This window comes from Chironomus tepperi, unplaced genomic scaffold (genome assembly GCF_022539635.2).
Source record: "Chironomus tepperi strain 1889 unplaced genomic scaffold, CSIRO-AGI_Ctep_v1 contig_301, whole genome shotgun sequence".
Taxonomy (NCBI): domain Eukaryota; kingdom Metazoa; phylum Arthropoda; class Insecta; order Diptera; family Chironomidae; genus Chironomus; species Chironomus tepperi.
The window spans coordinates 106,711-120,667 of record NW_027226423.1 but is presented as its reverse complement, the minus strand read 5'-3'; the positions used below and the strand labels follow the sequence as shown (position 1 = coordinate 120,667).

The window sequence follows — 13,957 nt, the reverse complement described above, 5'->3', positions numbered from 1 at the left end:
AGCTGAATGTTTGCAGATTGCATAGCCCACGGGGCAGTAAAAATTGAATTAAGGAATCAATTTGAGAGGAACAAAAAATGGAAAAAAATAAAATTTGAACACACATGTCAAAGTAAATTTATAAAATCCCAAAAGGGCATGCACAGCAGTACTTGAAAGTTTTTACAACAATTTTGCTTCTCTCCGATGATTATTGCTTGCCAATTTGTTTTGAATACGAAATTTTTCATGAAATATGAAGGAAAAGTTGGAGAAAAATTGTTGAAAAATTCTTTGATGTGAATTCCACGAGGAAGTGATTTTTGATAAAAATACCAATTCCAGCGAAGAATTCGATATTGATCGAAAGTCAGTAAATGTCAATGTTTTGATTCGGTAATCCTAAATATGATGCATATTAAAATTATTGGATTGTCAACATACTTTCTGAACAAGAATACGCTTGAACTGGATATTAACTTGCCATCAACTAGTCATACCGTATTATTGTCCATTTAAGCTTCTTATTTCACTGCAACGAAATTGTCACAAAAAAACATTAATGTGCTTGCATAAGAGAACAAAGTCAACTCGAATTTTAATGGCAAGTCAATTACTTTACATGAATTGTTAAAAAATTCATATCCCAGACGACAAAAGCCAAACAAAATACGAAAAGTTTGTACGGATTCCCTATAGATTCTGTACAAATTCCTTGGTTTACTTTGTAACACTCAGAATAAGCTCCCAATGAATCAACAGAAATGCATCAGAAAGGAATGTTTACAGTCGTTGAAATTATTGAAAACTTTAAATTTGTAATATTTTCTGATCAATGTTTAATTCATGAATATCCTCCAATAAAACTTTTTTACCAGAATTCTGAAACTTTTTGAGAATTGTTTTTAAACACATGTAAACACATTTGGGAATTTCAAAGTTGCAGTCAAGTTGCAGTTAAAATATAAATCTCAATAGACAGAATCCCAAAGAACAGAAAACTGTTAAGTTAAAATCAGTTTTAACAACAAAAAGGTAGGAATAGGTCGAAAAATCATATTTAATAGATCTTAGCATTCCCGATCTTAACAAAACACTGTCCTTGCTAGAGCAAAGTTATATCGCCGATTTAACGGTAAGACATGAAGTTTCACGTCGTTATTGCACGAGCAACTGCGGATTTCAATCCATTTTTACGGCGAAAAATACGATTTGACGTATAATGTTGCTCGGGCGAGCGACTCAAACCAAGAACAATCAATCACGGAAACGTTGCCTTCTTGAGTTGTGTTACTCGACCACGCTAGGAATTGGTGCATGATTCCATAACTTTTGTCTTTGAAAACTAGATTACGTTCCAGAGTCGCTCTAAATTCAAATTTTTATATGAAATTTCTATATTAATTCGAAATCTACTGGAAAAGTTGCATATAAATAGGGTATCATAAGACAAGAGATAACTTAATGCTTCCTAAAATTTGTGTAAATAAAAGTAAATGGTCTTTAAATTCTGATCTTGAAAACGCAACAGCTGTTCAAAGAATATCTTTCATTCATTGATTGAATCCGGTGCTAAAATCTTCAATATCCAAAATGTCAAAAGATCAATTCCGAATAAAAATTCAACCAAAATTTAAATATTAGGCAGTAGAACCTCATATAAAACTGAAAATATTCAACGAAGACAAAAGCAATGTAAATTTTACTAGGTATACATTTGATAATCTCACAATGAAATAAAAAAAAGCAGTAACAGATGTTTACACACATATGAATCGAGAGGAGAAAAAAGTATCTACTTCTTAAACAAGAGCCGTGCGGGCACGAACTAACTTGGCGAATGTGACTGATAACGAATGAATGAATGTATAAAATACAACAAAAAAAGAGTATAAAGCGTAAAAGAATCAACTAATATTGATGTGAGCCTGTTACACATTGTGGAAAAAAGTATTCACTTTCTATGCGCGACTGATTGCCGTCGTGTGATTATGATACAATAATAATTTTTTATTTTTTTTTTTTAGTTAGTTGCCTATTTAACGCGGTCGAAATAACATCTTTCCATTTCACTCTAATCTCGTTTCAGATTTCCTTCATTTGTGATTGAGAAAAAAAATTATATTTTTTCAAGTTCATTTCGTGCAACAAAAAGTTCATTGATTTAAAAAAAATATTATTAAAAAATAAGAGCATTTGAAATGGCAGCAGCTGTTGATGGATTAGAAATTAACTCAGGAAATACCGTCCTTGACAAAAAGATTGAGGAATGGCTTCAATGGGATAAGGTAAGAATGAAAAAAAAGCTTCTTCTTTTACTCATTTAATCCTCGTTGAAATGGATTATAATTTTGAGAGAGGTTATTCTTGGAAAAGACATAGGGACTTATGTAGAACCCGAACATCACTAGGTGTTGGCTAGGGTACCGTCACGTCGCTGTATCAACGCTGACACGCAGAGTGTCCTAGCCGGCAAAAAGCGTTCTCTCAAGAGCAGAGTAAGTTGAGAGCAACTCTCATGAGCATGCTCATCTAGTATACTTGAGATAAGCACGTTCTCGAGAGCAATAGAGCCAGCTTTATTAGACATCTAAGAGAGGTCATGGATCGCAATTGATCTATAAGACCAGCGAATTAACTAAGCACTCGAGACCATGCTCTTTGTCTGTTAGAAATTGCTCTCCCTCTCGAGTGCATTCTCTTTGGAGAAGTTGTTCTTCCTCTCAAGAACACCCTCTTTGTAGAAGTCACTCTCCCTAACAGGCAAAGAGCATGCTCTCATTCACCTGACATATACTAGATGACCATGTTCGTGATCGTTGCTTTCAGCTTACTCTGCTTTTTAGAGCACACTCTTAGTCTGCTAGGGTTGCCGTCAAGCTAATACCGACCAGTCACACACAAAATACGTTTCACCACATTATGCTGCTCGGGCCAATCGCATACTGTTTCGTTCATTTTCATTTGACGAGCCTTTAATCTAAATTTGCTTCTGATTTATGATGTTGATTTATTGTGACGCACTGACAATGTGTAAATACATTTTAAGAAGATTCCATATTAGAGCACGTTCTATAGCAACATTAAAAAAATATGTGTGTGATACTAGACACTTCCGACAAAAAAAACAAAAAAAAAACAAAAGCAAAGCTTGATTACGTAGATTATTAATTCAACATAATAATAATATAATAATAAAGCTGATATACAACTTAGGCTTCATTTGTTGATCCATGACTTGCTTTTATTTCTGACTTTTTTATGCGCAAATTGTTTATTAATTGACATAGAAGCAAAGAACCTTTTGGAAATAATGGCAGTAACATCCTGAGTGGACAGGCTGCGTTTAGTAGACCGTATGTTTTGTTATGAACTTGACATTTCACAGCAAGTGACACAAATGTCAAATTTATAACATGAAAATAGGTCGTTTAATCGCAGCATGGCACATTCAAGCACTGATTTTGGAATGAATACAGATTTTGGACTTAATTCACATGGCCATCTTCGAGACTGCGTCTCTCCTTAGTTATTGTTCTCAAAATCGTCTATCCAAACATCAAAATGTAGCCAATCGCATTTTCCGGCATTAAAATGTATCGAATTCAGCATCTTGATCTAAGGTTGATATGGTGAAATACCGGTGGCCTAGCGATCAAGCTGTGCTGTTCGGGTCATGCACATATTCATCAAACATCCAAACGCTAGAACCTTAAAGCTTACATCTAACTTTAAATTATGTCAACAACAAAACTGTCAGTATTGCGAAACCCAAACCCTATGAATGTGGTTGGTTCATTCATCCTCACAAAGCATAATAACCCAATTATAGAATATACTATTTATAATGCACAACTCACGCATTTATCATCCACAATGTGACCACATCTATCAAATAAATTACTATTCAGTTTGTGTTTACATTCATATCTCTATCTTTCTCCATTTACTATAGAACGAGAAGACATTGAATGAGATTAAGTCATTGATCGTATCGAAGGATTATGAAACTCTCGGCAAGCGACTTTTGGATCGTATGGCTTTTGGAACTGCTGGATTACGTGGTCCAATGCGAGCTGGATTTGATTCCATGAATGACCTTGTAATTGTTCAAACTGGACAAGGATTATGTAAATATGTGAAGGAATGCTTCCCTAAGGCTGAAGATCAACAACGTGGAATTGTCTTGAGTTATGATGGACGATACAACAGCAGGAGGTTAATATATGTCAATTTGTCATAATAAATTAAATTATTCATCATATCTTTATACCATCCTTCCACTTTTAGATTTGCAGAACTGACCGCAACGATTTTCATAAATGAAAATATTCCTGTATATTTGTATAGAAATGTAACCGCAACTCCATTCGTACCGTTTTGTGTTCAAGAGAAAAAAGCTCTTTGCGGTATAATGGTCACAGCATCACATAACCCAAAGGAAGATAATGGATATAAAGTATACTGGGAAAATTCAGCACAAATTATACCACCGCATGATAAAAACATTCAGAATAGCATACTGGATAATTTGGTGTAAGATATTTAATTGTTATCACTTATTCATGAACACCTGTGGGTTTATTCACTAATGACGTCGGTTTGGGAGTTGGGAGGAGTTTGGTCTTGCACTTCCAGTCATTTCTGGTTGACTACTGGACGTCATACGTGAATGAACCCTTTAAACAGTGATGTACAAGCTTTCTTGTGCCACGGCACATACTTCTGGCAAGCCACGACCGAAACCGGCATACTAGAGTGCCGCGGCACACAGTTTAGACATCACTGCCTTTAAAACCTAAATATCCTTTCCAGATCATTAACAATTGACTCATTTTGTCATTTTAGTCCATTGGAATCATCATGGAATCTAGAAGCATTAAACTCAGGTCTCCTCCATGATCCATACGATGAAATGTTTGCATCATACTTCACCAAGATGCTTGCTGTAATTCCACCGAAATTTTTGTCTTACAACGAAGAAGCACAACTTAAAATTGTTTACACTGCCATGCATGGTGTCGGCTATCCATTTGTCGAACATGCTTATGAAGTCTCAAAATTAAAGCCAGTTCATGCTGTGCTTGAGCAACGCGATCCAGATCCAGAATTCCCAACTGTCAAGTTTCCAAATCCAGAAGAAGGAAAGTCTTGTTTAGTTCTGTCAATGAAATTAGCTGATGAAGTCGGTAGTGACTTGATTGTAGCAAATGATCCAGATGCTGACCGCCTGGCAATAGCAGAACGTGATCCACGAACAAAACAGTGGAAAGTATTCAATGGAAATGAAATTGGCAGTCTACTCGGTTGGTGGTCTATCCAATATTTCAAAGAACAATATCCCGAGAGAAGTTTGAATGATTGCTACTTGCTGGCAAGCACTGTCAGTTCCAAGATGCTCGGATCGATGGGTAAAATTGATGGATATAATTTTGAGGAAACATTGACTGGATTTAAATGGATGGGAAATCGTAGTGTCGATTTAATGGAAAAAGGCAAAACCGTGCTATTTGCGTACGAAGAAGCAATTGGATTTATGTTCTCGCCGACCGTCCTTGATAAAGATGGTGTATCTGCGTCAGCTCACCTAGCAACATTAGCATCATACTTAAAAGTCAAAGAGGGATTGAGTTTGTGTGAAAAATTGGATCAATTATATGAAACATATGGCTATCATTACTCAATAAATAGCTACTATTTGTGCTATGAGCCTGAAAAAATTGTCAAAATATTTGAACGTATACGTAATTGGAATGGAATGAAAGATGAATATCCACCAGCCGTACTCGATGGAAAATATAAAATTGCTGGCATAAGAGATTTAACAACTGGCATTGACACATCGCAACCTGATAGAAAATCATTGCTGCCATCCAGCAAGAGTTCACAAATGATTACATTTACATTTGAAAATGATACTGTTGTAACAATACGGACGAGTGGAACGGAACCGAAAATTAAATACTATTCAGAATATTGTGCAAAACCCGATGAAACGTAAGTAAATCAAGTGGTTTTATACTATACGGAATCAAGTCGCATTTTTTAACCGATTACGAGCACTGCAACTGATATGTTTTGTCTATGAAGTCTGTAATGTTATCAATAATTTGATATGTTTGTTTTGAGCATTTAAGCGAATTACTTGCTTACATTCTCATTCATCTGGATTTATCTTGATGGTTCTTTAATGTTGTAACTAAGATAAGGAATTGAGTTAAGTTGTAGACAGTCTCAGTTGGGGTTGAATCATTCATTTCCTTTTTGCTGCTGGATTTGAGTTGTGGTCTAATACAATGATAAGAGTTGTGTAATGAACAGTGGATAGAAGAAGGAGGTTTAAGGTGTTATTTTTGCAACGCTGACTGACAACACCCGGTAGCTAAGTGGTAGGAGCATGTGACTTAAATGAGAAAGTAAATCATAAGACATGGGTTCGAGTCCCACTTGGGCGATTTTGTTGAAGAAGTGTTCACTTTTCTCTCTCGAACCTTAGAATTAGTAAGGTTCCGAACACTTTCTTCCTGGGTTTGTTATATCGGGAATCTTATAGGATCTGCTTTTAGATAGAAGTCCAAAGTCGACTCGGTTTTTGTATGAAAATGTCGATTAATTCTACTCGAAATCCACATTTTGAGTTCAATTTCGATTCAGATTCAGCAAAACAGACACCTGTGACAGGCAAAAACCGTACAAATTCTTCATAAATTCTATGGATTTGTAACAAAAACCTTATCAAGATTTTGTACTAATTGTCTATTACAGTTGCCTGTTTTGCAATTTAGCTTAAGATCCTTCTGTTTACGCTCATGCTGTACCTTCATGCTTATCTTCGGTTTATAATGAAATGCGCCTTGACCACCTCTTCATAACCGATATTTCATGATTTTTCCATATTAAAGTATAATAACATTCAATTCTCTCTTTTTCATTCTTCTTTATATTTACAGTGATTGGAAGCAAGTCCAAGCCAACTTGAAGGAAATCGTTGACGCTTTGGTAAATGAGTTTTTACAACCGAATGAAAATGAATTGATTGCACGTGCAGATTAAATATTATTCAATATTTTTTCTTTCTTTCTTACACTACATTTGTGGAGCAGAATATATTTATTATTTATTTACTGTCAATTGTATACATTTTTTTTATCACAATACAATTTGGTCTGTGAATAACGTAACAGATGTTCAGGAAGTCAGACTTTGTATTTTAAAATTTTTTCTGTTGGTTTTAATTATGTGAATTGGATTCAATTCGATATTTTGACATAAATAATAATTTTTTTAAATATAAATATAAGTGGAACTGCTACAAAATATTCATAAGTATTCTTAAGAATTAATGTGAGTGTAAAATCTTATTAGGGTATCAAAAATATTAACTGTACCCTAGAAAATAATGAAATAAAATGAAATTAAACTTGATCAAATAAACAGCAATTTTATGACTTATCTAAGACAGTTGTGGGCAGCCTGTGACACACAGGTATGCCGGTGTTCCGTGAAATATTTCAGGTGTTCCGCGTACTTATTAAGTACCCTAACATACAAGCATATGCAATGTCCATTGAGCATTTTATGGTGAGCATGCTTATAGGTACCGTAAGACACTCAATTAACATATGCTTGTATATTTGGGGTATTGTTTGAGTTTCACTGTTTGCAGCGTAACAAAAGCCGTTCACTAGGCCTAACACTAGGTTAGATCAATCAATATGAAGTTGAACAGGTTTACTATTTTGGTGTTCTGTATGAAAATTGTTGTCTGATATGATTTTCTAGGATATCCCGTCTCACAAAAAAGGTTGTCCACCACTGTTCTCTAAAGGTATCATTCATATATCAGAGGTCGAAGTCGATGAAGTCACTTCACTTTACTTCACTGAAATTTCATTCAATTTCACTCGAAACCGAGGGGATTGAAGTGAAGTTCAGTGAACTAATACCTAATACCAACTTCAATTCACCACGTTCGACCTTTGTCATATAGTTTTAGTACCATAAAATATTCTACAATTTACATTCTCTGCACGAGTGGAAAGGTTCATATATGATGAACTATATGTCTAACTCTAAGGAAGACAACTATTGTCATCGTGATATGATTGATTACCTTTAGCATTAGACATACAGCTAGTCAAATAAACGTATCCTCGTGCCTATAGTCCATAACATATAACTCATGCTGTATTGAGAACAAATATAAAAGACATTAACTTTTAGTTAAAAATTGTATAAAATGTTGCAGACTTTCCATTCAATTTGAAGTTCAATTCAGTAAATATTTCACATTCTCCGTTCATCTTTTATAGTAACTTGACTTGCATTGACAGAATAAGTGACATAAATTTATTTATCACAATAAATAATATCAAGAAGTAATAAGTGTGAGGAACAAAAAAAAGTTCAATAAAAGTGATCATGAAAACAGAATAACTGAGGGTACTTCTGCTTCTTATTTTTATTCTATATAAAAAATCATAAAAATTTCATGTGAAATAAAAAGTTTATAAGAAATGACTTAAGTTTGGCAGAAAGTTAGCTCTTGTCATATCCTCTGCTGCTATATACGGAAAAGTTTTTCAAAATAGCAATTTTTTATTTATTGAAGGCATGAGTTTTAGCAGATTTAGAAGAGGAAGGCATCTTCTATAGATCACTTTGAGTTATGAGGAGTCATGGCTTATTAATGATGTCATTAAAAAGTCTTGAATTTTTCAGACACATTCTTTAGAGTTTCTAAACTTTTTACCATTATCTCAAAATTAGACATTAATTAGCAATCCCTGTATTGTCCCCGAACAGATAAGGAGTATGTTCATGATTATACTTACAAAATTTAGCATGCCCAACTATATTGATTGAGTATTACTAATGAATATGCTAATTTAGGTGAGTATGTGCATTGTCTGTTAGGGGTCGTAAGCATTTAGAGAATCTTTGGCATATCGACTTCATTCTATGTAATGTTTGAAAGATTGGTGTCTCTTGAGATTCGAACCCTTGTACTCACGAAAGAGTGATACAGCTTTCCAGTCTTTTTCTTAACCAGTCAGCTACAGAGACCTTTTTCTCGCAATTGGCAGATCCGTCTATATGTGCCTCGATACCCCACATTCCACTTCTACTACGACGCCACAATCCCTTCCAATTTATTAGCAATTTGAATTTTATTTTCAGATTTTCAGACCGTAATTCACCTAAGTTGTTCAACTTCATTAAAAAATTCCAAACAAAATATAAATTTACATGCTCCTTTTTGATTATTTTATTAAAAACACGTGGAACATTGTTGAAAGTACTTGAACAGTCTCATTCAAATCATCCTTTTTACTTGAGATTTTCGTAAAATTCCCCAATTCTATTCTCATAAATATTTGATGGAAGAAAGGTTTAAAAGAATTTAAATTAATTCACATCATTAAATTCCACGAGATTTGAGAGTTTATTGACATAAGAGCTTAAATGAAGGTAATGGCATATTATTTTAAAGTTTAAATTTTTTGATGATATTTTAAGAACTTTTTGGAATTAAAAGCATGATATTCACTTTAGAGATTTGCTAAAATGTAAAGGGATTCTTACTGAAATATATTATTGTGCATATTCATGCAGACATAGTTGTACTTTTTAATTCTGTACATTTCCTTTCATGTATTGAAAAAGTTTGGGTTTGGAGACACAAAAGTGCACATTGAACAAGTCAAGGCAGGTAATACATGACTTTTTATTCATTTTATAGTTGTTAAGGACTTGTCTAGAATTGTGGAAAAAATAACGAAGCCAGGAGTAAGCCAAATAAGGTTTCAATTTAGTTTAGATGCACAGAGCTCATCAGAGCTTGAATTCTAATCGGATTTTGTATATCAAAAGTCGACTCAACTCCATGATAAATTCGAGTCAACTTTTAAGCTTTGCTAAAAATAGCAAACATTCTTGGCAACATCACACCCGAATAGCACAAGTCGGTTAATCCAGTGATGAGCTTCCTTTTATTTTTTGCGGGACACCTTTGTGGTTAGCCTCGGCATATGGTATTTTCAAATAAGTGGCGGCACATAGGTTGCCCAACACTGAGTTAAACGATCTAGCACAAAGGCCCTGACCGACGTGACTCTGGCTTGGTGTTGGTAAATCTGCAGAGTAACGCCGGCCTGGTTCCAGATTTTGGATCATTTTGTGGGTGATGCTGTCAAGAAGGTTCCCGAAAGAAGCCAAATTTCAGATCAATAAACCAACTTGTGCTATTCGGGCAAGATTTCAATAAATGTCAAAAGTGAGTACCTTTTTAGAAAAACAAAACAAAAATTGTAATGCATTGTAAACCGAACAAATTATTTTCGTTGACATTTAATGCTTTCAAGCCCTTAAGTATATCAAATTTGAAATGAACCGTAATTAAATATTTCTGTTCTCTCTCTTTTTTTCGTTTCTACGTAGGTAATGTATTGAGTAGAATTCGTCGCTTTCATGGAGGATTTAATAAACATTTTGTGGGAGCATCTGAGTGCATTCACTGATTTTATTTTGAGCATTTAATTGACATTCAAACATGTTTAATGCTTTTATCAAATTGAAAATTCATCTGATAATCATTTCAACCGCAGAATTGTTAAATGACGAGGTTGATTTTAATAGGACATTGAAATTGTGCTTTTATTGACAGCCAAAATTTCCGTCCGTAAATTCGGTAAAATTTCAAAAATTTAGGGTTGCAATTTTAGGCAGAATGCTACACAAACCTTCACATTGCCCGAACAGCGATCATTTAAGACAAAAACTGCAATTCGATGAATTGTGCCTCTCGGGTTCCTTACTTACCTCGTGGAACCATGCTCCGACTTGAAGCCTAGGTTATTACAAAATGCTTTCCATCTGACTCTATTGCTAGCCAAATCACAAAGCTTGTACAAATTCTCAGTTTTGACATCTAACTAGCATTCCTTCATTACCGTCCTACGCCATGTTGCTCTTGGAGCACCTTTTCCCTTGTGGATTGTGCCACTCGGGTTGGTCTTGCACACTTCTTAGAAAATTACATCTTAGCAATAAAATAAAAGTTTGAACAAACAAGGATAATTAGTACAAATATCATGTATATCAATAATTGTTTCATACTCGTAGCATGTGGAGAATACAAGATTATGTACATACTGTTCATATAAATCTTTATGATTTCGTATAAAATAAAGTATAATACAAAATATAATAGGATATTTTCATACTGTGTTGATTAAATTAGTCTTGTAAGCTTTTCATCTTTTAATGATAACATGACTTGACTAATTTCTGTTGTAAAGCAAGAGTAATTGTAGTCTTTTCCGCCTTTTTAATGTTTAAATGTGTGCTTTATTGTTGGCAACATGGATATTAATGTTTTTTGGAAGTTTAGATACTTCAATTGATTGTTAGATGTGATCAAGATGGAATTGAAGTTCTAGGCAATGTTAGAGACAGAACATCAAGTCAGAATCTAGAATGATGTAAAATGTTAAGCTAAAAAATTAAGCTGTAAATGTTGATAATATCACATTGTACCTATACTTACTTACTTGCTGAACCATGCTCCTATGTGGACCTTAGGTAACAACAAACTTTCCATATGACTCTGTTGCTGGCTCTGTCATCTAGTTTGTACAAATTCTCTGTCCGCACGTTGAACTGACACTATTTCACCACCGTTCTGCTGTTTCTAAAATAGAATAGCTTTTATCTAAAATTCATTTTATTGGAGTCCTTACTCTTGAGTAAAATTAACTTCAGTGTTGGCTCCAAAAATTATTAAACAGTAAACTTTAAGTAAGAGGTCGTTGGCTAAGTACGTTCCCTTTTTAGGGGAAGAGCAGATGCGGAGCCAGGTGGCGGGGGCATTGGGAACATTGGCCCTCATTGAATAATTCCTTTTGCTACATTTTATCACATTTAAATTTTTAATTGCTTTTATAAAAAAGTTTCAAAAAAATCTCCTAGTAAAATATTCTGCTTCCGTGCTGGGAAGGAGGTCTTCGATTTGGATCGGGGGCAGAAATCGAATTGATATTTACCCTTGAAACGCAATCCCATAATTTAAACTACCACTTATTAAGTGCAAAAACATTTGTGATTGAATGATCTATTAAACAGTCAACAACGTATCTGACATACCATAAATTTCAAATAACATATTTTTCTAGTTTAATAGAATTGAGCATAAAAATTTATGTTTGCATCATGTTCAGCTTTTCTATTGATGTTTGAAAAAATTGGATAAAAAAAATCATTGAAACAAAATATAAAAATTTCAAAGAAGAATACAAAAACTTCAAAGCATGTCAAGTACAGTAAGAATTCTAGCATGATGCTTGTAAATCCTATTTCCTCCAAAACACATATTCTAATTTAATGATACCCTCGGCAATTTGCCATCAAGTATCGATTTGTTATTTAATTTTATTTTATTTCTTTCATTAATGTTTATAAACAATAGACAGAAGTACTCTGTTGAAATGAATATTCCTCTCTTATCGTATTCTCTTTGTTGTACTTCTGTTTTATCGTAAACGCTTTTATTTGACACCACCTGTCAGTTTATGTCTTTGTTTTGAGCATTTTTATTCTTTTTTCGTACTTTGTAGTCGATATAAGTATCAATTATGTCTGAAAATAGTTTGAAACTTTATTAGACTTTTATCTTCTTTTTTTTCATTTCCGTATTAAGTAGGAAGTCTGACTTTGACTACTGAGTTTTCAGGGACATCCTATTGATTTAGATATAAGTTCAAAATAGATAGTTTATTTGTATTTTTTTAAGTTTGGAAGTTTATAGTAAATCTCAAGTAGCACATAGTTTTAGTTTTATTTGTTTTGTTATCTCATTGAAAAAATGTCAAGAGTCTGACACTAGGATCAGAAGTTTGGAGAAGCTGATGTCTGACTCTGAAGCTGATCAAACTGTCAAGTGCGTAGCTTCTCGTCAAATCCATTTGCTTACTTTACTGGCCGGACAGATCAATTGTGATCCATGACCCCACTCAGATGGCGACAAAAGCTGGCTTTCAGTCAATTACTATTACCATGTGCAATACTGTCTCTATTGAAGGCTTCCTTCCTTTCCTGAAGTAAAAGATTATCCACATAACCTTGTCTGAAGGGTGACATCCCCACTATCAAATTAAGGATAGTAAGGGTTACAACCGCCCAAGCCCCTTAAGACTCCCTTGTCTACGTCCCTGTAAGACACTATCGCAAAAATCGTGAAAATTGCTGTTTTTAGGACTATAAAAAATCGAAGAAATGATGTTTCTAAGATACGGTTGGAATCGCAGGCCTGTATTTCTTTCATTATAGATGCGCAGATCTGCAGTTTTCTGCTGAACCTTATATTTCGTTCAAAGCTGTAGTTTTTGTCTACAAGCCTACAATTTTGGACCTACACAAAATAATTGTGATTTTTTACTATAATGTCTGATTCTTGATAAAAATAGTATGTTCATCCAGCCTCACCTATGCTAAAATACTGTCCAAAATAAGCAAAATATTATTTGGTCTATAATCAAGGATTTACAACACATTTTGTGGCGAAAAGCAATTAAATCATAATTAATAAAAAAAGATCCTTTTAATTAAAATTAAAAATCCTAACTTATGCCTTCATACCCACCATCTGTTTATTGCAACCCTTTCGATGAGCAATGAAAAAAAAAGAAAAAAATCTGCAATTTTAATCCATAAAAATTTGATCTTGATTCATGATAATGCATAAAAGACTTCTTATAAAAGATCCCTTCTCAAAACTTTCCTCATTTTACGAGCATTAATCTATCTGATATTTCATGTATTAATTTAAAATGAAGATAAGACAGTTTAAGGATATTTTCCATTTTCTGCTGATTTTTTAATGATATTTTTCTAAATAAAAAAGAAATAAATAATTAGCCAACGACGACAGCTCATTTATGGTAAAGGAATTGGTCGCCCAATATTTATTTATAAAAATAAT

The 13,957-nt window shown here is 33.8% G+C and overlaps 1 protein-coding gene across 2 annotated transcripts in view; it reads left to right on the top strand.

The window, feature by feature from the left end:
* The window catches only part of Pgm2a (phosphoglucomutase 2), a 64,897-nt gene extending 57,484 nt beyond the window's left edge, over positions 1-7,413 (top strand). Inside the window, exons 2-6 of one of the 2 annotated variants that reach the window (XM_070642868.1) lie at positions 2,069-2,267; positions 3,935-4,197; positions 4,270-4,515; positions 4,828-5,976; positions 6,930-7,413. In XM_070642868.1, coding sequence (XP_070498969.1) covers positions 2,181-2,267; positions 3,935-4,197; positions 4,270-4,515; positions 4,828-5,976; positions 6,930-7,032 — 1,848 coding nt within the window. In that variant the 5' untranslated portion in view covers positions 2,069-2,180 and the 3' untranslated portion in view covers positions 7,033-7,413. Of the gene's footprint in view, positions 1-2,003; positions 2,268-3,934; positions 4,198-4,269; positions 4,516-4,827; positions 5,977-6,929 lie in introns of those variants that run through there. The other variant, XM_070642867.1, reaches the window with a different exon arrangement.
* The last annotated feature ends 6,544 nt before the right edge of the window (positions 7,414-13,957 follow it).